This window comes from Pantherophis guttatus, chromosome 3 (genome assembly GCF_059756535.1).
Source record: "Pantherophis guttatus breed Tessera chromosome 3, ASM5975653v1, whole genome shotgun sequence".
Lineage (NCBI taxonomy): Eukaryota > Metazoa > Chordata > Lepidosauria > Squamata > Colubridae > Pantherophis > Pantherophis guttatus.
This window is the reverse complement of record NC_142065.1, coordinates 130749257-130774279: the sequence shown is the minus strand read 5'-3', so window position 1 is coordinate 130774279 and position 25023 is coordinate 130749257. Positions and strand designations below refer to the sequence as shown.

General features: G+C 35.7%; 1 protein-coding gene across 2 annotated transcripts in view; it reads right to left on the bottom strand.

The window, feature by feature from the left end:
* Positions 1-25023, bottom strand: part of TRIO (trio Rho guanine nucleotide exchange factor) — a 263174-nt gene that overhangs the window by 77431 nt on the left and 160720 nt on the right. For both annotated transcript variants that reach the window (XM_034411889.3, XM_034411890.3), the window contains exons 19-29: positions 22044-22158; positions 21815-21930; positions 20012-20134; positions 13857-14051; positions 13603-13718; positions 12738-12804; positions 12022-12131; positions 8362-8431; positions 7313-7402; positions 5142-5234; positions 2518-2629 (exon numbers count right to left, since the gene is read on the bottom strand). In XM_034411889.3, coding sequence (XP_034267780.1) covers positions 2518-2629; positions 5142-5234; positions 7313-7402; positions 8362-8431; positions 12022-12131; positions 12738-12804; positions 13603-13718; positions 13857-14051; positions 20012-20134; positions 21815-21930; positions 22044-22158 — 1207 coding nt within the window. The remainder of the gene's footprint in view (positions 1-2517; positions 2630-5141; positions 5235-7312; positions 7403-8361; positions 8432-12021; positions 12132-12737; positions 12805-13602; positions 13719-13856; positions 14052-20011; positions 20135-21814; positions 21931-22043; positions 22159-25023) is intronic.

Sequence of the window (25023 nt, the reverse complement as noted above, 5' to 3'; positions counted from 1 at the left end):
TGTTTGACCTCAGGGGCCAGGGTGGGTGTGGCCAGGGTGGGCATGGCCAGCTCGACATCACTTGTGTCAGGGGCACCTGTGGTGGTCTGAGCGCTCTGCCAGTGAAAACGGGCTCCCGAGCTCCATTTTCAGCTGCCACGGCCTCCTGCAACCCTCTGCCAGTGAAAATGGAGCTCGGGAGGGCAGCGTGCCGCCTTCCCGAGCTCCATTTTCGCTGGCAGAACCACTATGGGCCAGTCCTTCACTGCTTCCAGGATGGCCCTGGGGGCCAGTTCTAAGTACCCCGTGGTTTGACACCCCTGCTATAAAACATATGATGAACTAAGCAGCAGCATAATCCAAGAGATGTCCAATTAAATCTTATGCTATACTTCTCAGATCACATACAACATTGTTCCAACAAAAAAACTTTCCCTGGTTTTTGTACTACTTTCTAGATAATATCTTAAAAAGAATTAATACTTGATAATTTTTTTTAGATCTGTCCAAACAGAAAGGCTATTAACATTGTTCCCTTTACAACATTTTAGAATGAATTGGTTTCCTCTCAAAAATGTTTTCAAGCAATCAAAAAGTTACTTTGTTTCAACTTTTTATATGTATACTATTGTTCAAAACTCTGTTAATTTTATGCTCTTAAAACAGGGAACATGGCATTATGTATGAAGCAGTCCTAATGGCATTTCTTTACTGAACAGTAGTCATTTGAAAATTGTATGTTGTCTTCATTAAAGCTGTCAATCATTATAAAGAACTTGGGAAATCTCCATTAATAAATGTCATCCTTAGCATTATGAGAGCACCGATTTATTAAAGCCACATAACAAGAATTTTATTTAAACTAAGGAACCACCCAGTACAAAAATCTGCATTAAACTAAATATACTAGCTAGATATCAAAATACTAAAATATAATACTGACAAAAAGTATTTTATATTTATATCATGATTAGGTATGCTTCCCCAAGCAGAAAGTATATGTATTCAGAATTAACAAATACTTCTTTTTAATGATCAGCATAATCAGTCAAACTAAAACAAACCAGCCAACTAAAAAACAACAGATGGATTATGAGATTTAGAGATTTGTTTCTAAAATGGAATGCTTCGATTTATCACTTCAACTTGTCTGCTACACAAATGTTCAACATCATTTGTTTGAAAGAATGACTGTGAAAGAGATGTATCAGAATATTTCATGTAGTCTACCCACATATTTCTTGACAAGGTGACTATTAATCTGAATTCCACACTTATTCCAACAATTCTGTTTAATGTACCTGTGGTAGTAATGTGACAAACCTTTATTCATATTTGGAGGTTCCAACAGCAACATGCTCAAAAGAAGTGAAACACCATGACAACAAATATCAAAATTATATTGCCTGAGTATATACGAGAATCTATTGAGAAGATGTTATAGTAGTATGGCAGTCCTCAATTTATGACCACAATTGAACCCAAAATTTCTGTTGCTAACAGACACATTTGTTAAGTGAATCACTACAGTTGTTAAGTTAGCAACATGGTTGTTAAGTGAATCTGGCTTCCCAATTGACTTTGCTTGTCAGAAAGTCACAAAAAGTGATCCCATGACCCTGGGACATTGCAACCATCATAAATATGAGTCAGTTGCCAAGCCTCTGAATTTTGATTATATGGCCACTGGGATGCTGAAATTGTCGTAACTGAAAAATGGTCATGTCACTTTTTTCAGTGCTGTTGTAACTTTGAACAATGACTAAACAAAATGTTGTAAGTTGAGGACAACCTGTACCCTTTCTGTTAAAAATATTTTAAATTTTCTTAAGTGTAATATGCTGACCATTAATTTATACGTGACAGCATAAGTAATATAACATTTCATTGTCTAACCAGCTTTCTAAAAGGCAATTAAATATTTAATTTTTGTTTGAAAAAAATTGCAAACTTTTAATGATCTTTCAACAGGCAATCAAATGACAAAAATATCTAGAGTTGAATCAAGATTAGAATGGCTAATCTTTTACTATTGTTTTCCTGATGTGACAAATACATAAATTTGCAGACCTACATATTTTCTGCTCTGCCTGTACAGGACTCTTCAAATCTATTTCATATTTCATTTAGACACAATTTGGTAGTTGTTCTAAAAGACGGGTTATCCAAATTCATGTGACTTTAGAGCTGATTTGCTGCTAATAACTTTACCACAGGAACAATTACAAGAGGTTGACTAGCTGCATTCTTCTCCATCGATCAAAATAGAATGTTAAAAAACAGTAGCCATGACTAAATGATACAACAGATTTGGTTTCAAATACTTGTAAACACAACATGATTATAAGCAAGTACCCTGCAATTATTTTTTTCCGATATAGAACAATCATAATTCTAAGGTCACAGGAGAAAAAAAAACCTTCAGAAAATTCATTAGAAGATTAAGAAATGATTTTATATAAACCTACTTTAAACAAGCTTTTAATAATTTCTTAGAGGTAAGAGAATACACAGAAAAGAAATAACCATGAATCTTACCTTCCAGCATACTGAGATGCATGGCATCATTGGCTCGCTTTGGCACACTAAGCATAACTTCTAAGCCATCTTTAATCTCGCCTTTACCCTCTTCACAGCAGGTGAGTAGCTCCTGTAAAGATATCACATTACTATACAATCATTTATTTCTACTAAATCTTATCTACCCAGAACATGTCATTTGCAGTCTTTTAATAAAATGTCAATATTCTAACTTGAGATGTAAATGAAATTAGAAACAAGAAAAACCTGATCCAATGAACAGTTGAAAGGTCCAGAAGTGGAATGAACGGAGCAACTACAAATGGGTGTCTCTGTCAGAAGACTGAGTCGAGAACTGGGCCCCAATGGTCACAAGAGGGGGTGTGGCCCGAAAGGTTTCAACTCAATCTCTGGGCAGATTGGACTGTATCAACCCACTTCTGGACCATTCTGCAGTCCATTGGGAGAATACAGGTGTTTGTTTCCAACTACAGTGATACTAGAAGATCAAGGTGGGCATTGTGACCACATGGCACAAGTTCTGCTCTTTCATACTTGCACTGTGACATCACACAAAGGAGCATTAGGAGTGGGGTTTATATAATAGTCGACACTTAGCTTTCTGATCTATCTTGCATATGTCTATATTTCAGAGAAATTAAGTGGGAGGCTTGAAGTCATTAGCCAAACCACAACTTATTCCTCTGAAGTCTTCAATGCATCTTCAGAGTGCCCTCATAAAATGGATGCTTCCCAAGAAAGTAAACACCCATTTGCCAGGAACAAAACTGGCAATATTGTACTAATCTTCTATAGCTTAATGATCCTCTCCACCATATCATTTATCTTTTTCTTCTTTATGGACAGATTAATATACAGAATTTATAGAGAAAGACACATTTATTTTCTGAGAATGCCTATAAAGCTAAAACAATATTTAAAAAACATAAATTATGTTAGAGGTTAGTGCTTTATTCCAGTGCATTATTATTTCCCAGACACTTGAGAAATAATATAGGATTTGAACTAAATATAATTTTTTAAAAAAAAATATCATTTCCTCTGACACAAGGCTTGCCTCAACCCTGCTGGCTTTTTACAAGGCATTGAAAACTTGGCTTTGCAAGCCTAATAAAAGCAATTATAAGAGGCTTAACAGATGGTAGAAGGTCCATATGAATAAGCAGTGGAGACTCAAGCACCCTATGTATTGTTGGAGCTATATATGAAATGATGTAAAAGAAAGAACAAAGTGAAGCAAAGTTACCAAGTTTGAGAAACAATGTGCCAGAGGATCCAGCAGTGGCTAGTAGTAGGCTGAAATGTATTTGACTAAAGCTGGTATGAAATGTTGAGCTTGCACTATATTACAAACTTCATCAGATTGGGAGGGCACTGATACCAGTTCTTCATACTCTACATACCTCTCATATTCCAGTTCGTTACAGAACTGGAATATGAGAGGTAAAAGCGTGGCTGACTGAATTTCTCCGTCAACCACGCTGGCTGGGGAATTCTGGGAACTGAAGTCCATAATTCTTAAAGTTGCCAAGTTTGGAAATCCCTGCTGTAAGCCATGTCCATTGCTTTGCTTCATTATTTAAGAAATCAATGTACAGGAAAACAGCACTCATTCTTTTCATTTAACAAATGCCAATGGCGTTCCAATTTTTTTTTTTACTGCATTCCAGTAAAAATGATAGTAATCCATTTCCAAATGTCAAGATATTGCTTTGTTCTTTTACTCGGACATTTAAAAATATTCCAAATGAGATGAATTAATTGCATTTAATACAAGGAAGTTTTCTGAATATCATAAACATTCTGTACATAGCTCTGTCAATATACAGGTTGCTAAGTTTCCACTGCTTAATCAAATGCACCTTCTACTATCTGTTAAGCCTCCTTTATTTACTTTTAATAGGCTTTTTGGTCCCTTGACAGTACATTGTAATGTGCAGAAACACTGGTTTGTGATGCACAAAGTCATTTTTTGCTGGCTGCACACTTGAGTGAAAAGGAAAGATAGGTAACATTTTAAATTAAAAATAGAGAGACATGGAAATAAGGGAAACTACTAACAAGAATTGTTTCATGAAATTTAAGATTGTGTGCACAGAAGATACATATTCATTTAAAAATATTTCAACAACAATGAAAGATATCCTAAACTTCTGGTGAGATCTAATGTGGTATACTATTACTGAGCCTGATTTCATTTGTGATTTCTAAACCAACCATTTGGAAGAATCTAGTAAGATTACTTTATACTTTACTTTATGTATCTGGTAATATATTTCTCCTGGAATCTCCACTAACATGAGTGGCGGGTGAGTGCCTGCCCCTCACACAAAACCATTCCCTCTTCCCCCTTCTCCCCCCCCCCCCAACCAGGCCTCCAACCTGGAAAGGTTGGTGAATGCTGCTTTAATATAAAATATTAAAATTTTATATTTATATATAATTTTTTATATAAAATATGGTATATTTTTTATACCAAACTAGGCCAGCATAATGTATGTTGGGTCACTCATAAAGAGTTATTTTATTTAGCTGCAGCCCAATATAACTGTTTCAAAAAGCATATTTTCAGTATAAAAGAGGTACCCAGCTACACAAATGAAGGCCACACTGACACTCACCTTTAGAAGGAGTTGGTATTTTGTTATCCGTTGAACTGGTTTGATAAGGTAAGATGAGATTGAATTGGCTAAGCCATGCCGCTGTTGTATTTCCTGCAGTACAGGATAAACATTTGAGAACCAAGTATAAATTAACTTAGAAAATTTGCAGATAATCTTTTCATTATAAAAACTGAGAGGAAGTCCTAAATCAATGCCATAATGCTCATCAATTAGCATATGTATATTTATGCATGACCTATATATTAAAAATTATGAAAGCCATTTCACCACTTGCCATGCCAGCCAGGCCTCTAGGAAATTCTAGCTCAATAACATCTGAAACCACAGATTACTCGCTATTCACTTTTGCTAAATATTTATTAAGAACCCAGCTGAGTCCAATGGTGGTTATGCACATGTATAAACTTCTTCCATATTTTGTTAGTATGAGCATGTAATTTATTAGAATATCAAAAGCTTAGTTTACGCTGGCATGTTGTAAAATATTAATGCAACATAAAACATCAACATCACTATGCAGACTATTCAAGTTATCACTTTTATTATATTTTGTTAAATTAGTAGTATAATTATGGCTGGTGTACTTGCTCCAATTTCTATCAGTGTGAAGAATCCTGCTTTAGATTCCAACAATTTGATTATGCTTTTCTTTTTGATTTTTGTATTATCTAGCATTTTGATGTAAACTGCTCTGAGAGAAAATCACTTCCCCATCTTCACTACTTTAAAGCAGTGGTGGGATTCAAATAATTTGACCGACTGACTGGGTGGGTGTGGCCATGGTAAGTGTGGCCATGGTGGGTGTGGCCAAGGGGTGTGACAGACAGCATTCGGCCTCCTGCACCCCCTGGGAGCAAAAATGGGCCATGATGCCCCCCCCGCGCCCAGTTTTGGGCCTAACAGGCCTCCCTGCAGCCTCCTGGAAGCGAAAATGGGCCACGGGGGGCCTCACCACCCCGCGTTTTGGGCCTAGAAGGTCTCCCTGCACTTATCTGGGAGCCAAAATGGGGTGCACGGGAACTCCTGGAAGGGGCGGGGCCAGCCAGCAATTTAACTACTGGTTCACCTAAAGCAACGTTTCTGATGCAATGATGGTAGCAAAAATCTTGATTTTATCTATGTTTAATTGTTTTTAATAGTTGTTTATATTAGTTTTTAACTGTTCTGTTGTGTGCTGCCTGCAGTCATATTTCTAAGAGGGTGGCTATATGAATTTGCTAAATAAATAGATAAATACATGTAAATATTGTTTCTTCTGGCAAAGTGAAACAAGACTACTTTACTGAGAAGGAGCAAATATATTCTTTTACAATTGTTGAATACTCTGATACATCAAAATATTTTGATTATTCAGACTTCATTCTGAATTCCATAAATAGCCTCTTAGGATATTATAAGAGAAATATTTTATTCAGAGGGGTTCTGGATGTGTCTTTAATAAGGGTAGGTATAAAATTGGGTGGATTAGCGCTAGACTAAGAAAGATGTTTGCCAATATAAGAACTGCTTATTGATTGAAAGATAATTCCTTTCTTAAAACAAGCCTTTCAAATCCAATAAAAGGAATTACAGTTATAACCTTCACCCCCTCCATTACTAAAGATTTACAAAACATAATGTATTACATTATTGATTTCATTCTGTGTCAGTAACTGACAGTTGGCAGTCTTACCTTACATCTTTCACTGTACCTTTTCTTTTTTGAAAGAATAAAAAATCCTGGAAGCAGGCTTTCAGAACTGAATTCTTCCTGGGGCATATCAATATCAACCTATCTTTTAATAGGAACAAATGAAGAACATACACAAATGTTCTTCACATTTGTGACAGTCAAGCTGACCTGAGGTAATTGAATAAAAATCAGGCCATTATGATGTAATTATGATGTCACAAATAGTATAATGTTCCAGTTTTAGCATAGTGAGTGTTAAGAACTAAATGAAACTAAATCCTGCCATGAGTAGGATTGTTCACTGTGATGAAAAGGTCTGTGAGATATTCTTTGAATAGGGTTCGTGTCAAACTTTCATCCATATCCTTTCAAAGCCAATGATGAATTCTCACTATGTGCATTTGCATATATGTACATGCAAATGTGTGTGTTATGCCCATAAATATCCTTTCAGAGCTCAAGTGGTGTAAATGCAGCACTATAATCCTGTACTTACATCAAAATATGCTCCTGCATGCTCTAAAATTAGCTGAGTTGAGTCTGGTTTGTTTTTGCAATAAGTCACATACATTTGGAACTTATCTGCCTGCAAAGAAAAAACAAAGATTTAAATGATTTGTAAAAAGCTCCATCTGGTGGAAACTTGGCTATTTAAGAATTATTTGAGTTTAAATCTGTTGGATAAAGAAGCTGGCATGCAAGAAGGATAACTATTACAAAAGGAAAGAAATGTTATATATTAGTCAGGTTGTAAACTGATTCATCTGGCCTCCCAAGATGCATGTTTTCAGATACTGTATATCCTGAATCATAAGAGATTTCTAAGATATAGCTCGCCTATTAAACCTCTTTTGCAACAATACATTTTAAAGATTGGTCATGAGATGCTTTAAATTCATATCCCACAGCTTGAAGTACAGCTGCTTAATATTACATGAAACTGACAGGATGCCTATTCACATCCCATAACTCAAAAGATAATTTTCTATATTCACCAGTTAGAGTGGAGGTCTCTTTTCTGAGCTAAAGAGCCCTATTGTACAGGGAGTTCTCGACTTATAACAGTTCATTTAGTGACCGTTCAAAGTTACAACAGCAGTGAAAAAACTGATTTACGTCTGTTTTTCACACTTATGACCATTGCCACATCCCCATGGTCATGTGATCAAAACTCATATTTATGATGGTTGCAGTGTCCCGGGGTCATTTGACCATCTTTTGTGATCTTCTGATAACCAAAATCAACGGGGAAGCCAGATTCACTTAACAGCCTTATTACTAACTTAACAATTGCACTGATTCACTTAACAACTATGGTAAGAAAGGTCATAAAAAGGGGCAAAATTCTCTTAACAAATGTTTCATTTAGCAACAGAAATTTTGGGCTCAATTGTGGTTTCAAGTTGAGAACTATCTGTATTTACTATCTCACACTATAAATCTCTTCTATTAGGCCATAGCTTTATTTTTCAGATGTGGATGATCACAACTCAAAATACAATTGATCATTTAATAAAGGTAACAAAGCAATGACCAACATCTTACCCAAGTAACAAAGCAATGACCAACATCTTCAGGTAGCTGCTCATATTTCTCCAGCTCTTTCAGGAATATACTGTTTAAAGAAATGATTGAATAAAACCATTAACATGTTCCTCTTCCCTTTCTACATTGTAATTATACTATCCATAGTGGCTATAACATATTGTTATATGCAATACTTGTGCAGAATTATTCAGTCAATCTAGCCTTAGAACTAAACTACACTTTATAGTTCCAGTAAAACAATGATCTAGCTATAGCTACAGCTATGCTATGTCAGGTTATGGTACACTGTAATCATGCCAGACTTACAAAATGTGGTGCCTTTTAGCTGTGATGAGTTAGAACTGGCTCATAGTCCCCTATGCATTAAACAAAACATACACATTGAAATAACTAATAAGAAAATTAGCACTTATTTACTGACTTCATTGCAAATGATTTAAAACTGACCATACAAACAAACAAACAAACAAACAAATCTATTACAGGAAGAGAATGCTTGCTTTTCCAAGCTTTATAAAATCAATCTGTACTATCAGTTTATGAACAATTAGCAAGTTCTTTTATTATTGTAACAATTTTATTAAAGATTACAATTTACAACAATAAAAACTAAAAAATAAAATAAGAAAAAGTAAGAGGCAGAAAAGAAAAATGCAGAAAAAAACCAGAAAAAAAAAAGAATAAAGACATATATAAAGAAGTGACTTCCTCATTTATTACAATAAGTATAACCAATTTTAGTAATTTATCACTTCTAAAATACAACAAATAATCTTTTGTTCTCATATTTCATCTTTTATCTACAAACAAGTCCATAAAGCCTTGCCATTTTATTCCCAGTGTCAGCAAAAATCCATTAAGGGTTACAAGAGATAACAACTCTTGTAACAACTATATCTACTTTAAACTTGATCAAATAAACCAACTTTATATTAATTCCTTTTATTTCAAACAAACTTAACTCTAGATCTTGCAAATAATGTCCAGAATTTGATTAATTTTTACTTTTTCTTTGTCCCTTCTCACAAAATTCTTCAAAGCTTTACAAGCCTCTTGTAAATCCCACATAGGAAAATTACCACTCTCTTGGTTTGTTATTTGTATATCCCTTTTAATTATTAAGAGATCAGACATTTTCTTTTGTACCTCCAGTGTAATATCTTTTTCCATGTCATTTTTAAATCCACTTTCAAATCTCAGTCATGTCAGGTAAAACTTGTTCTTCTTTTATAATATTTTTAAACGCAGTCTGCTATAAAAGTAGACCTTCTCAAAATTAATTTCTGAGTCCCTTGTTTAAAAGTAATTTTCAATATGACTAATGTCAAAATATTTTATATTCTATGTTTGTAAAATTAATTTGACTGCTCTTCTCCTTTGAACGTAATCTTTAGTTCCTTTTAGTTCCCTCTAATATCCGATTAAAAAAAAAATTAACAGAATTCAAAACAAAAGCATCTTCCCATGGGAAAGATTCTTTATAATTCCAAAATTTTATTTCAAATTTTTTGGACTTTTAGTCCATTGATATCTTTTTAAAATCAAAGTTTTATATCACCCTTTTGCTGTTTATTCCAGATTTTTTTTGTTCTTTATATTTGTATTTAAAACTTCTTTCCTTAAGGATTGAAGAAAACTCACTTATGTCAGGCAGGCCCCAAACCAAGGATAACACATGGTGATTCTTCCAAGCTGACTTTATTGTTTCCACACTTACATACAGAATCTTGCCAGGCTAAGTATTCTACTATCTATATCTAGCATATACTCTGAGAAACATTAGGGAAGGCCTAACTTCACCCTTTCTCTCACACAAAATATCTGGACTGAATTATTTCTTATTCCTCTGGAATGCATTCCCTCTTTCCTTGGAATCCAGCCTACTACATTCCATCACATCCAGGGCTGTAAAACCTGTAGGTCCAAAGATTCCCGATAGATTGAAAGCAGTTAACAAGCAATTTCCAAAAGTGATTAGAAAAGAAAGTATGCAAACCTATAGTCCTTTCAAAAACAATTTGAGCAAGACGGTTATTGGTCCTCATCTCCCAGAGCTCTAAAACTATTGTAAACTGCTGTATTGAGATCTCCTTGCAAGGAACAACTGCCTGGAGCACTTGTGGGTGATCTCAGTCCTCTCTTTTGTCTGGAGAGGAATTACGAAAAACTGGTCCACTTGCTGGCTCTTTATTCTGCAACAATCAGCAGCTCCACAAAATCAGTCTACCCTTTCTTCCCCGAAAGTTTTCAGTTGTTAGCAAGTTCTAATGACTTAAGATGTGGTTGGACACTCATTGATTTCTTTTATGCCTAAACATCTTTTCCATACAATAATTACAATATAAAAAATAATATTCCTTTCATTACATATTGAGAACTAATGTAGCCATAATTCTAACCATAAACTTTGGACAATATATGTAGCATAGACATTTTTCACATAAGGAAATTTTGAACTACAGTATTTTTTGGAGTATAAGATGCATCGGAGTATAAGACACACCTTAGTTTTTGGGGAGGAAAATAAGAAAAAAGCTGATTGGTAGGTCGATCGGCCTCCCGGAATACCTCCAATCAGCTGTTCTCAGAGGTGAATTTTAGCAACAGGTTTGTTGGTTGTGAGCTCTGTGCCTTGCTTTTTTTTCTGCCTCTGAAACCCTCCAAAATAGAGCTTCAGAAAAAAAGGCTTTTTTTCTGAAGCTCTGTTTGTAGGCTTTTTTTCTGAAGCTTCTTTCAGAGGCTTCTTTCAGCCTCTGAAGTCTCCATTTGTGAGGCTGGGCGGGGCTACATTTGGAATATAAGATTCACCCAGATTTTCATCCTCTTTTTTGGGGGGGAAAAGGTGCGTCTTATACTCCGAAAAATATGGTACCTAATGTTCACATGGACTAGTGAGACAAATTCAAAGGAGATGACTGTGCATAGAGTTCAGAATTACAACAGTTGGGGGTTTCAGAGTGTAAGACAATTGCTTTTCTCCATCTTGCACTCTATGCAGACACAATTATGTTTTAAATAAGGCTCTTGCAAACAAAGCATTGTGTTTTGCAGGTATGCTTGCAGGCTGGTTGTAATAGATTTTTCATCTGTTACTTATTCACAGAAAATTTTAGACTCCACAAATATTAACAGAGAAAAAGGATATATCAAATTAGGGATCCTTACTAAGGGGAGGAGATTTAGTGTGGGAAACACCACAGAATAATTTTTATGTGCTTCTAGTGAGTCTGGAGCTTCAAATAAATCCTGAATTCAGACTATGTGATCTAGTAAGTCTGAATTAAGGCTTTAATGCTATTCTCAGATCCTATTTAGCATTATCAGTCATCTCACAGATAAAAGGTGATGTGTTCTATTTATCAGTTTTATGTATTACGCAGCAAAACCAAAACAACTCATTGTCTGGGTGGCTGAACAACCTAGATCAACCTATTTACATGAAATTTCCAGACCAGAATAAAGCAAGTCTATTTCAAGATCTACTCAAATAGAAAACCAGAATAAAACAATGCTAATCTGAAAATTGTCAAGCTCCACTCATTCAACCTTCAATCTGCAGTAGCAAAATAAAACCATATATTCATTTAATATATCAGAAGACATTAAATCACTCTTTTTTTTCTAAAAGCAGGGTCATGGGTGACTCTCTTCACTCACTTGTTATGGAATTCATAGATCTCCTGCATATTTCCAAAAATGATGTGCTCTTTGTTGACAATACCAGGTGGGATCTCTTCAACACCACTTGTCATTTCCCAAAGGTATGTCTGGTAAAAAAAAAAAAGAAAAAGAAAAGAAAAGAAACAAAAAAAAAAAAAAAGAGGAGGGGAAGCGATCATTAACAATGATCTAGGTATAACCAACCATTCTCAAACTAATATATGCAAAATCATATTGGACATTTTATAAATGTCTATTTTAGATTGTATACCATTCTTTGGTATTATAATCATAAGATCCTAACAAGTGCAACATGTCAATGAAAAACTAACAGTTTAAAACCAGACCCTGAAATAAAGAAGAGAGGAGTTTCTGTTCAGAGAGAATAAGCCAGTTCTCGAATGTGCAATGTAACAGTGGAAGCAATAATAGAACATTATCCCTTCAACAAAACAGTAAAAGCTTAACAAAAGCAGCAACCAGTTCATTGTGCCTGAAAATGAATAGTTATGCTATTGTCCCTGTTCAATCAACATAGGAATGTTTAAAGAGCAAAACAAGAAGCTGATCAAGCCAGCATTGGCAATTCTTGATTTAATTGACAAACACGCCTACTTCTGATACAGTACTGCACAACTTAGCTCTATGGTTACAGATCATACAATATAAAATCTATTTGAGAATCCATATTTAGCTTGGAAACAAGAACTTACGTCCATACATTCCCGGAGATCTCTTACATAAGCCTTCTCTGTCTGGATAAGCTCAGCCATGATGAACCTTTCCATACACACAAGAGAGAAACAACTTTAGACTATTCGTTTCATCATATATCATTCAACAGAAATTAGATACATGGCAAGGATTTTACATAGTAAAATATATTTGATGAGCTCAGGAGCACAGAGTGGATGAGAACTGCAACTAGAAAAAATGTGGACTATTAAGGTCAGTAAAAATGATAATAAAATGATTTAACATTGTTTTTGCATAAGTAAATATTAAGTCTCATCTTGGAAGCATTTTGTCCTCCAATTTAATCTATGCTTTAAGTAATGACTAAAGGAAGCAATAAAAATACTGAATAAAATGACAGATGGTCATAAAGGAAGAGTACATTTGCTCATTCTTATTTGTTGTTGAATCTTAGGAAAAAAATATTCTAGATTCTTTTTTGGACATTCAAGAGATCAGCCTATTTTAAAATGCCTTGCCTCAGACTTATCAAATAGCAATGCACAACTTAAAATCCATATTCTCATTTTCTTTTTAACATATAGGGTCATTGCTGAGAAGTGGAAAGGGACAAGTGGAAAAGGCAGTGAGGAGGAGGGAGGAAAACATGACATATTGTATACTCTGACATGGCCAAGACTAGCATGTGTTACTTTTTCCCTTGATTGTTTAATGTACATAATTTACATAAATGTAAAAAAGAATGTTTTGGTGACATATTAATGATACGTTGGCTGGGGCTATGAATGCACAACAACCTAACTAAATACTGTAGATTAAAAATAACACACAAGTCCAACATGGATAAACATGCATTATGCTAGGAGACGACAAATGATTTACTCTTTCCTGCGGGCAGACTTCCTCTTTTCCTCATTAAGTTCATGAGCAGCATCTCTCAGCTTCACCTCTGACCCAGGAAGACTGGCTGGGATTATATCCAGTTGCAAGCTTTTACTCTAAATTAAGGAAGGGAAGATGCAAGACAAGGAGAAACAAACACAAAAAAGGGGTTTAATCTAGATAGAAACTCTACAAGCCAGATTAAGCCATTCCACATTACTTCAAGCAAAAATAAAAATAAAAATGCAACTCACCGATTTATTGGAATCTGAAGAAATTCCCAGAGCTTTCTCTAAAGAGGTCCTGTATTTTTCCATACGCAGAGAGAAGTCTCTGTATCTCTTGTCCACTGCTGTGACACATTTTTTAATCTCTGTGGCATGGGCATGCCCCTTTTCACAAAAGCCATCAGCTAGCTGTATCAACAACTTCACCCGCTCTTTGGTTTGCTATAGGATACACGAAAGATGGGAAGGCGGTAAGAAGAGTGGACATTCAGTGCCTCTAATGAATAACAGCCTTTTCACGCTATAAATAGAAGATAATATTCTGTTTCCATGCTAACAGCTTTTTGGTACTTGAACAGAATTATCAGGATCATTGTAACATTTTTTACATTTCTAGCTTTTAGGGTTCTGCAAAGTAAGGACCTGAAGACAGAATTAATTTAGGATAGCCTCATGCATTGGCACTACTACTGTGTCTGGGAATTACCTAACCATCCAGAAAACACAAGTTTGGGGAAATATGCCTCATCATGCTAAAAACCCAATTTATAATACCACGTGTTATTGATAAAGAACTCAAGAAGTTTCAGTCTTTATAGTAGCAGAGAGTTTGATAATACCCTAAATATATAGTATTCAAAGAGTAATGTAACATTAACAGTCCTATTTTCCCCTACAGTATGGGTGTAAAAAAATTGTGTCACAGATTCTGTTGGGATGTATCACTCTAAATGGGATTGATGATCGGATGAATGCTAGCAGAAAGGAAGTCTGATTAGTATTATGCTGAAAAAAGTCTGATCTACTTATAGGTTGGCAGAGGTCTTCCAAATTTATTTCATTTTCTTATAGAAGTGCTCTGAGCACTCCCCTTAAAGCAGGGGTGTCAAACTCAAGGCCTGCAAGCCGCCCTCCCAGGCTCTGTTTTCAGCTACAATGGCCTCTTGCTGCCCTCTGCCAGCAAAAATGACCCCCCCCGCCCACAGCTCCATTTTCACTGGCAGAGGGCTGCAAGAGGCTGTCACGGCAAAAAATGGGGCCCAGGGGGCCATATGCTGCCCCCCGGCTCCATTTTTGGTGGCAGAGGGCTAGCAAAACAAACTAAAAGCAAAACAAAACAAAAGGAGAAATGTTTCCTCCTTAGCATTTGAGCATCCAAGAACGGATAGGAAAGGAGAAAAGGAAAGAGGAAAGACAAAGAAAAAGAAGGAAAGATAGGAAGAGAGCAAGGAAGGAAAAAGAAGGAAAGAAGGAAAGATGGAAGGAAGGAAGGAAGGAAGGAAGGAAGGAAGGAAGGAAGGAAGGAAGGAAGGAAGGAAGGAAGGAAGGAAGGAAGATTATAATGAAAGGGAGGGTCTGAGGGAAGTCCTGCCTTAGCACTTGGCTATCACAGGTGCCTCCGGCATGAGTGATGTTGAGCTGGCCACGGTCCCTGGTCACGCCCCCCCCGAGGTCAAACACAACCCTGATGCGGCCCTCAATGAAACTGAGTTTGATACCTCTGGCTTAGAGCGTGGGACTCTAAGCAGATGCAGAAAAACAGTAAAAAGCAATAAATAGAAGAAATGAAAGGCATGAGATAAAAAAAAAGAAAAGGAAGCATACCTAACACTAGTTTTACAACACCAACATTCTCTGTGCATATCCATGCTTTTCTGTCTTTACCAATCATTCCTGCTTCTACCATACTGGCAGGCTTTGGGTTCTGGACCCTGGAAGCATGCCTTCTCTATCCTCTGGAACATGGTTTCTCCTAAGATCTGGGTAGTTTCCACTCTGCTATTATTTAGAAGAGCCATGAAGTCTGTGAAGACCTGGCTCTTTACCCAGGCCTTTGACGAAGGACAGTGAGACCCCCTTTTTCAACACATTTGCCATCTTTTATCTTTATTTTTATCGATTTTTTTTGTAATTTCTTTGTTTGATTGTTATGAGACTCCAAGAGTCATTTGTCAGTCAAGTGATATGCAGATTTAATTAATATTAATAGATAACAAAGTTAAAAGACTTGCAAATAGAAACAGAACAACTGTGGCAAAAGAAAGCAAAGATAATACCAATAGTAATAGGCAACTTGGGTTTAATCCCAAAACAACTGAAGTACCAGTTGAACACTATTGGCATTGACAAATTCATTACCAGTCAATTGTAAAAGCCAGCTTTACTTGGAACAGCTTTCATCCTGCGACAATATCTGTAACACCATCGAGAGCCACATCTCACCATCCAAGATCCTCAGTAAGGACTCAATAGGCGGACAAAATTACCAAATCCAGCTCAACATCTAGCTGACTGTAACGAACCATAATTTCATATACTGTCTTTTGTTCTTTAAACTCTTCTTTCTCTTTTTCAAGATCTCATCTGTTCCAGTTAATTCAAACTTTCTCACTCTTTGTTTTCCTCTAAACCCATTCACCATCTTCATAAATCATCTCATTTATTCAATGTGGACATTTAATCAATATGCAATTAATACCCATACATTTTGAACCCTTTTTTTCTTATTTTAGCACATACACTTAAAGATATCACCTCGACTACATTCAACTTACTTTTATGTTTTTTTCTTGACATATTCATATTTCATAAATAGTGACCTTTTAAACAAATATTCATTATTTACAACATACTGCATATACTACCCACCATCTTTCTGCTAACATTTGTTAATCTAAAAATGTCTCCATCTACTTTCTCCATCAATCACAATAACTCTGGTCTCTAATATATCAATTTTCAAATCCATTATCCTTCTTGTATCTAAAATTTGCTGCAAATCATCCAGGTTCTCATAGGCATTATTCGCATATGAAAATACATAAGTGTTCACAATTTTAACCAGTCGCCATCGAATATCACAACAAACCTACATTATACAACCAAGTGGCATCATATATTTTGACTTTTTCCTCTTTGGTGTATTAGCTGAGTATTCTTTAATGCTCACTTGTGCTTTACTTTACTCTTACATATTACTCTTCCTGCCACTGAGCAGCCATCATTCAAAACTAAATTTATCCAGAGCTTTCCATAATTTAAGCCTATTCACCAGCATATACTTTCTCAAAATCATTAACTGAACATAATCTATTATTATCATTTGTGCATAAAGTAATTTAATACTAATCCAGGGGTTGGCAACCTTAAACACTCAAAGAGCCACAAAGGTCCTAACCAGAAGCCCCCATTCAATTCTAGAGCCGACTGGAAGTCCGGTTCTCCCACCATAGAGTCTCCTCTTAGTGCAGCATCCTTTTTCCTCTACCTGTCCTAACCGAAAGCCCTATCAATTGTGGAGCCGACCAGCAACAGGGAGCCACAGCAGAGAAATGAAAGATGTGGCTCCAGAGCCACGGGTTGCTGACCCCTGTACTAACCAATGACAAGCGAATTGTGACATATAAGGTTCTACCAGCAGCTTCACAAAGTAATAGAAAAAGGCAGATGATTTCCACTTGGATTACAGAATTCCTCAGGCATGTTACTGATACTTTGCTGACATCATTTCAGTACTGCTGTTCAATAATTAAATATATATTTTGGAATGTCATGGTTTTAAAACCAAACATGTATTTTATTTTAGCCACAAGAAAAGGCATGTTTTAGGCATTCCATTTTTTTTTACTTTTAGGTATGCATGAGTTAAACAAATATTGATATTTTCAAGGCCCCAAAGCTTATAATAAGCTAGGTTAACTTCTCTTTTATTAGAAACTATGATCCAAGCAGGCCAATACCTATCAATTTTCTAAATTGCTAAAATAGTACAATACAAGAGAAAATAGTCTGCACTGAATAATGAAGATACAATTTTAAAAAACTTAAATAAATTATAGTGGTTAAATGAACTAAACATAATTGGAAAAGAAAAGAAAACAAAACCCAAACTCCAACAATTGGAATGGGAAAGAAAATATCTATGTAAGTATAAAGATCTACATGGAATTATTTCAGTCATTGAGCTTGTCATCAAACCTGGATCATAAAGTAATGCGTCTTCTCATTTTTAGAGCACTTTTAAAAAAATAGATAAAAAACTCATATCCTCTTATACTCTTTCGAGTTATGTAAGATTATCCTCTTTGGTACATCTCAAGCCTGATAAAGCCAAAACTCTTTGACAAATCCTATCTTTTAGGAATATAATTCAGCATCCTACCGAGATCCTTAAATCTAATTCCCCAAATTATAACATATATATTAACTTGAAACCAAAATAAAGCTATATCATAGAACAAGACAAAATCTACAGGATTAAAGAAACTTCAAATTTCTTATATCACCAACACAAGAGATTTAATGCCCACCTCATTTAAAACATACTTTAAGGGTAATCAACTAAAAATAATAATTTCCGTTAAATTATTTTCTTTTTTTTTTTTTAAACAAACTTTATTCGTATTTAAAAAAAGGACATTTAAAACAATTATAAGAAAAACTGAACAAGTTTTTCTTAATCAAACACACAAATTACAAGTACATATACTATACATATATAGTGCTCAACTTCATCTATCAACTACTTTCTAATGTTATATATACATATATATATATATACACACAGTGACTTATTTCCTTCTATATCTCTCTGACAGTGCAGTTGTTTATTTGCATTAATTTCTCCTAACTTTCATCTCTAAGCATTCCCCCTCTCTGACTTATCCACTGGTACCAGCTATTCCATATTTTAAAGTATTTTGAATCTTCCTTATCCTGTAATTTTAGGGTTAATTTATCCATCTCTGCGCATACGTAGATTTTCTGTATTACTTCCTGATCAGTTGGCAAACGGTCTATTTTCCAAAGTTGTGCCAACGCTAATCTTGCCGCTGTTATAATGTGGAGTATTAGGTATTTTATGTCCTTCCTAATATTCTTATTGATCATGCCGAGTAAAAAGACTTCAGGTGTTAATTCAATTTCGTTATCTCTAATATCCATGTTTTTATTTTGTTCCAATATTTTTTGATTTTTGGGCAAAGCCACCAAGCATGGTAAAAAGTTCCCTGCGCTTTTTTACATTTCCAGCAAGCCGGGTTCACATTTGGATACATTTTTGCTAACCTTGCGGGTGGCAGATACCATCGGTACCACATTTTATAATGATTTTCTTTGTATGATACCGATTTTGTCATTCTATAGTTATCTTCCCATGCTCTTTCCCAATCTTCTAATTGTATATTATGCCCTATGTTCCTCGCCCAGGCTATCATCTGCCCTTTGACCAACTCTTCTGCCAAATCGAATTAATTTCAAAAATCTACAAATATTTACTCGAATTCGATTTGGCCGTTAAATTATTTTCATGTTTAAAGCCTAATGTCATATTTCACATTTCGTAACAGAAAATGTTGATTGAGAAACCAGTGCAATAGCCTGCCTTCTGAAGTTCTGGATGCCCCATCACTGGAGGCTTTCAAGAAGAGACTAGACAGCCATTTGTCTGAAATGGAATAGGGTCTCCTGCTGAAGTAGGGGGTTGGACTAGATGACTTCCAAGGTCCCTTCCAACTCTGTTATTCTATGTAGACCATACAATGCCTAGGCACTTCAGTGACACATCTTCTCCATTATATTCAGATTTGAATTATACCATAATAACAACTTCTCATGTGCCAAATAACTTCTCAATTATCAAATATGCTTAACAACTTTCAAAGCAGGAAGCAAAAACCCTGATTTAGGATATCATAGCTTCAACCAAGATTTCAAAGGTTTTACACATCTGCTTTACAAATGGGCCCAAAGAGGAAATCAAACTCAGTCTCATCCCAGAAGCATATACTGTAGATGTAAAGATAAACGCTCAATGGTAGATTAAAGTCATCATCTTCACAAGGTAAATGCAATTTGGCCAAAAAATACTCTAGGGGCTTTAGCTTTCCTAACACATTTTTGATTAACATATTTAATTCAATATACTGTGACAAACATTGGAAGAGGAGTAAACCCAAGTATTTTATAGACTTGGTAGAAACTATAAATGCCAATCTCCTACAATTATAATAGATCCCAAATGCAACACATTAGATTTATCCCAAATAGTAAGGTTTGCAGGATCACTATATGGCATGGGAGATGGATTTAACCCACTTTTTCCAAACTGGGGCCAAATTGGTGTCTTTTTCAAGATACAGTGATATGACAGAAAACCTAAATGTGTACAGAATTACATTTACCTTTGCAGTTATCTGGAATTCTTCATGTTCTTTCAAGAGCTCTTGAGTATGCTGGATACTAGAGCCAGTGGAAGTGTGTGTGGATAAATAAAACTCTCCATTATCATGGATCCACTCAAGAGCCTAAGAAGACAATTAAAGAAGACAAATTAAATAACTTCTTCTAGGAGAAGCAACATGACCATTTCCCAACAACAGCTTATTTATTCAAAATTCTGGGAGTTTTTGTCTTGTCCTTTTTCTCCCTTATATCATTCAAAAATATTCAAATTGTATTTTTGTCACAGTCTGAAGTAATTTTTCTGGGGACAAAATACCATAATTATCTCAACTGAGTTTATTTCTAATTAAATACATTTAGGGCTGGTATGCATTTTCCCCCTAACATAAAAGACAAAATGCTCAGTGCACAGCCAATTCCATTAGTTGTGATGCCAAAGCAAAACAGAATATATTAGTATACAGAAAAGTATAGAGAAAAGCAGCAGAACACAAATTATAGTGTAACTGAAGTGCAATACAAGTAACCGGAAAGTGATTTTGACAAAAAAACTATAACTGAAATCAACAATTGTTCATTAGTTGATAAATTCTCAATAAGCACAGCAATATCCCACCTAGCTGACTGATGACTGAAGTCAGCCCATTATGGTCAATTGTCATGATGGTCATAAAAATCAACCCAATGTTACATTTTTTGTGACAGTTGTTAAGTGAATGAGGAGGTCATAAGTGCGAACACTTTGTTTGCTATGGGTGTGATTTTGCTGAAAATTGGAAGTAAATGCTGAGTTTTGGCAAAACAATCATGAGATCACAGGACACTGCAAATGGCCAAAAATGCAGCTGAGGTGTCCCTTTTTGGTCATGACTTTGAATGGTCACTAAATAACTGGTACTAAGTTGAGGACTACGTGCACATATTCCTCCCAAGTCTTTTTTCTTCTTCTATTATATCTCATTCGCAATTATCCCAAAAGAATTCTCCAATATGGGTTAGTCTGAAGATACCAGCAAGAGGCACCACTATCATCTCAGTACTACAGCTCTTAATGTATGAGACAACCAATTACTATTCCTGTTTGAAACACTGCTAACTCCATCTCTTTTCTCCATTCTCCTATTTTTTGAGGGGTGGGGGAGGATGTTTTCAAGGCAATATTAATTCATAGCACTTGCCAGGACAATCCTTGCAGTTTTCTTGGCAAGATTTCAAAGGTGGCTTGCCATTGTCTTCTTCATGTGGCTGGAGGGAATATAATTGGCCCAAAGCCACTCAAATGGGTTCAAGTCTAAGGCGGGACTTGATCTTATTTTCTACCAATTTCTAATCTGATGCCATAATCAATACACCAAAGTGGCTCACTCTAAAATTGTTAAAAGTCATCTCTTTGTTTTCCAATAGATAGATAGAGGTAAACAATCCTGCATTTTTATGTAGGAGGGAATGATGTGTGTGTGTGTGTGTGTGTGTGTGTGTGTGTGTGTGTGTGTGTAATCTGTGTTTGTATCTCTAATATTGCTATGAATATATAGAATGGAAGGAGGTCCACTGATTTTCTGTTGTTATTTTTCTTTTGTGTTGCACAGAATGCTAAAAGGTATTCCTTAAACTTTCGTTTTGCTTGACAAGGAATCTGGGAGGAAGATGTTTGAAGGTGGTTGGGGATGGGACGGGACATATTTGAAAAAAACGTAGTGACATGATGTTTTGTTGGTTATTTTTGAATGACAGCTGGAGGAAGAGTTATAAGAAGATATGAACATCCCAACTCAACTATATCAATAAAGACAGACCCTGACCTGTTTAGCACTTCTTTCAAAGACTACATATTGCTGACATTGGTCAAGGCGTCGTTTTCTCATTGTCCAGTAGTGTAGGACACGATTTTCTCTCTGGAAAAGTTCATTCAGGATATCTGCCAGGTGAGAAATTAGTAAAGGACAAATCATGTGCAGATATATAATTTAAGCCCATATAACAATAGACATACAAAATGTTTGCTAATATTAATAAAACACCCAAACTCACTTTTGACCTGCTGTTCAGGAGCCTTGATGTGAGTCACCATCCCTGGCATATTGACACTATTTCTGTGCAGGTATTTCAGGAACACATCTGCATTTCTCCGAGCCAATGTGCAAGCCTAGAAAGGGCAAGACAGATGCATCAACCAAAAAGGATCAAAATAATGCAGACATCGTTATTCTGAATCATTGAGAAAATATTTATTTAAGCAAACAATTGACTGTTGAAGCAAAACAACTTTGTAACAGTACTGCATGCTTATGTCTTTGTTTGCATCCTGCCTTCATTATTTTTACCAATAATTCAAGGCGCAAACATATCCAACACACTTTCCTTGTCCTATTTTCTTCACAACAACAACAACATGGGCTGGGTTGGCCTGAGAGCGAGTGACTAGTTCAAAATCACTCAGATGGTTTCATGGTTAAGGCAGTACATGAACTCATGATCTTTCTCTTTATAGCCTGATGCCTTAACCACTAGACCATACTGGCTTTCTTATTATTGTGTTTTCCCGAAAATAAGACCCTGTCTTATATTTTTTTGAACCCTGAAATAAGTGCTTGGCCTTATTGCCATGTGCTCAAAAGCCCGATTGGGCTTATTATCAGGGGATGTCTTATTTGGGGGGAAACAGGGTACATATATTTTTGCTAACATCCACAATTTGCAAATTAGGTAGCAAGAGAGCATTGGCTCCAGCATACAAGACACAGACAGAGAGAGAGGGAGAAAGGGAGAGCGAGAGGCTTATTTTTCTAATTGGGTCAGTTTCTAAACAGCAAGAATGCTAATACAGGAGATTCAGAGTTCATTGCACAGAACAATGTTTCTCAATCATGGCAACTTCCAGATGGGTAGATTTTAGATCACTGAATTCTCTGTAATGCCCAGACTGGCTGAGAAATTCTGGGAAAAGAGATTGACACCTCTGAAGGTTAGGAAACATCAGCATAGAGGAACAAAACCATAAAAACATTCAATAATATTTTAATGTAGTCAAACTAAATAATTTAAGTGCCAACATATCCAGTTAAATCAGCATCAAAATTAATATTTTCAAATCAAAATCACCAATAAGAATTGACTGGCATCTATGGAACATACCAAAGTAAACAATCATCCAGGATAAGAGTTTGATATGAGTCATTTTTCAGTAATCTTTTTAATACTCTTCTGAAAAACAAGTTCAAATATTTGATGTCCTTTACTGTGTCTCTTTTATACACAAAAGAGCAGCTGCTGAAATCGTGACCAACTTCATAGTTACTGCTTTCTTAATCATTTTTAGTACATTTTGTTTCTTCTCAGAGATTCTTTATAGGCATCTTGAACGTGCTAATTCACATCCATTATGTTAACAAAGAAGATGTGCAAAGATTCTTCTTACTCAAATCTAATGTTAGATCTATACTCAGAATTGGTACTTAGACTCTGTGGATCTAAATACCTAATTCCAGCAGAAAGTTTATTTTTAAAAGGAGAGAATGATGGTGACAGTTGAATTTAACGGCTCTGCTCAACTGTCAGGCCTGAAGGTTCTTAACCTACATTCTACTAAGGAATAAAAATAGCTATGTTAAATGTGTATGCCACGCAACTCTCAACAACTCTGGGTACCTTACAATAAACAGTATTTCTGATTTAACTGGATTCTAACTCATAAACTCTTGTCAGAATAAAATATTTTTTTGTTATTCCTTTTTGAAATCTTTTATATAGAGCCAGCTATTATTTTGTGCAGTGTTTCCTCAGCCATTCAAAACTATGGCACAAATGATATACTACCAAACTAACCTTTTTAATTGGGAACCTCTATTTAAAAGTAGGCTCCTCTGAACTCAACTCAATTCTTATTGACTTCATGGATGACATATCCACGGCATGTTCTTGACAAAATATTAACATGATTTGCCACTGCCTTCTTATGGATATTTTTTTTAATTCTCCAGTACAAATGAAAATTGAGAGATTCCTTAGTGGTTTCCCATCCATAAACTAACCAGTTTAGGTCTGTTTTATCCTTTTTTAGATCAGTCTAGTTTGTGAGATGCTATCACCTCTTGTAAACATTATTCAAAATGGGTTTTTTTAAATAACTAAAGGACTGTAGGTAGTTAAAATAAAGGTTTTTCTGGAAGATTAGCCAAACCAATGTGATAGTAGCTGCTAAGTCTTTTTTCCGTCTACTTTCTGCAGCTTTGAGCCACAGCTGAGATGCAGTCCTTCTATTTATTTTCAGCTGCCCAGATCACTTCTTCTCATAGTAGATACTTACGTGGCTAAATCACACTAGAGGGAGCCATCTCATCACAGATACTTACCCAAAAGGGTACCAGATGTTCTATCTGGAGGGTGCTGTTTCAGACTGTCTGCTCATGCCAGAAGCCATAGCAGCAGTGAGAAGGTGACTGAGTTCTCTGACAGTTAGGTGGATTGACAGGTGGAAAAGAATGTTTACTTGTAACAGCTCCTCAGTCTTGCATAACTGTCCTCATGCTTATAAGGACCGTCCATAGCAAGCTAGCTGTGTAGATTAAACTGGGCTGCGAAAGACAAGCTCATGTATGATATGTAGCTGTGCTGACAGCAGGAGCTGCAGACTTGTGGCTATTATCTGTAAAACTACAGCAGGGGTAGATAGGAAGGATAAAACCCCAGACAGGTATGACTTGACAGGGAAATATGGACACTACCAAGTCATGCCAGGGAAGTAGGCACCACTTCAGGTTGTGTGCTTGGGATAAACTGCGCTCCCATTGTACAGCTATAAATTGTTTGTGAAACATCATTTGCAATAGAACAAAGTCTAAGAAACATGAATTTACAGCATGAGATATTGAGGCCCTGTCCAATATAAATATGACTAATAAAAATTAGCATTTAATAAAGTAAGCCTCCAGGTATTGTTATAATAAATAATACAGTTTTCCAATTTATTGCATTAATTAGTGGATAGAGCTAGGCAGTGGTGAAATTCAAA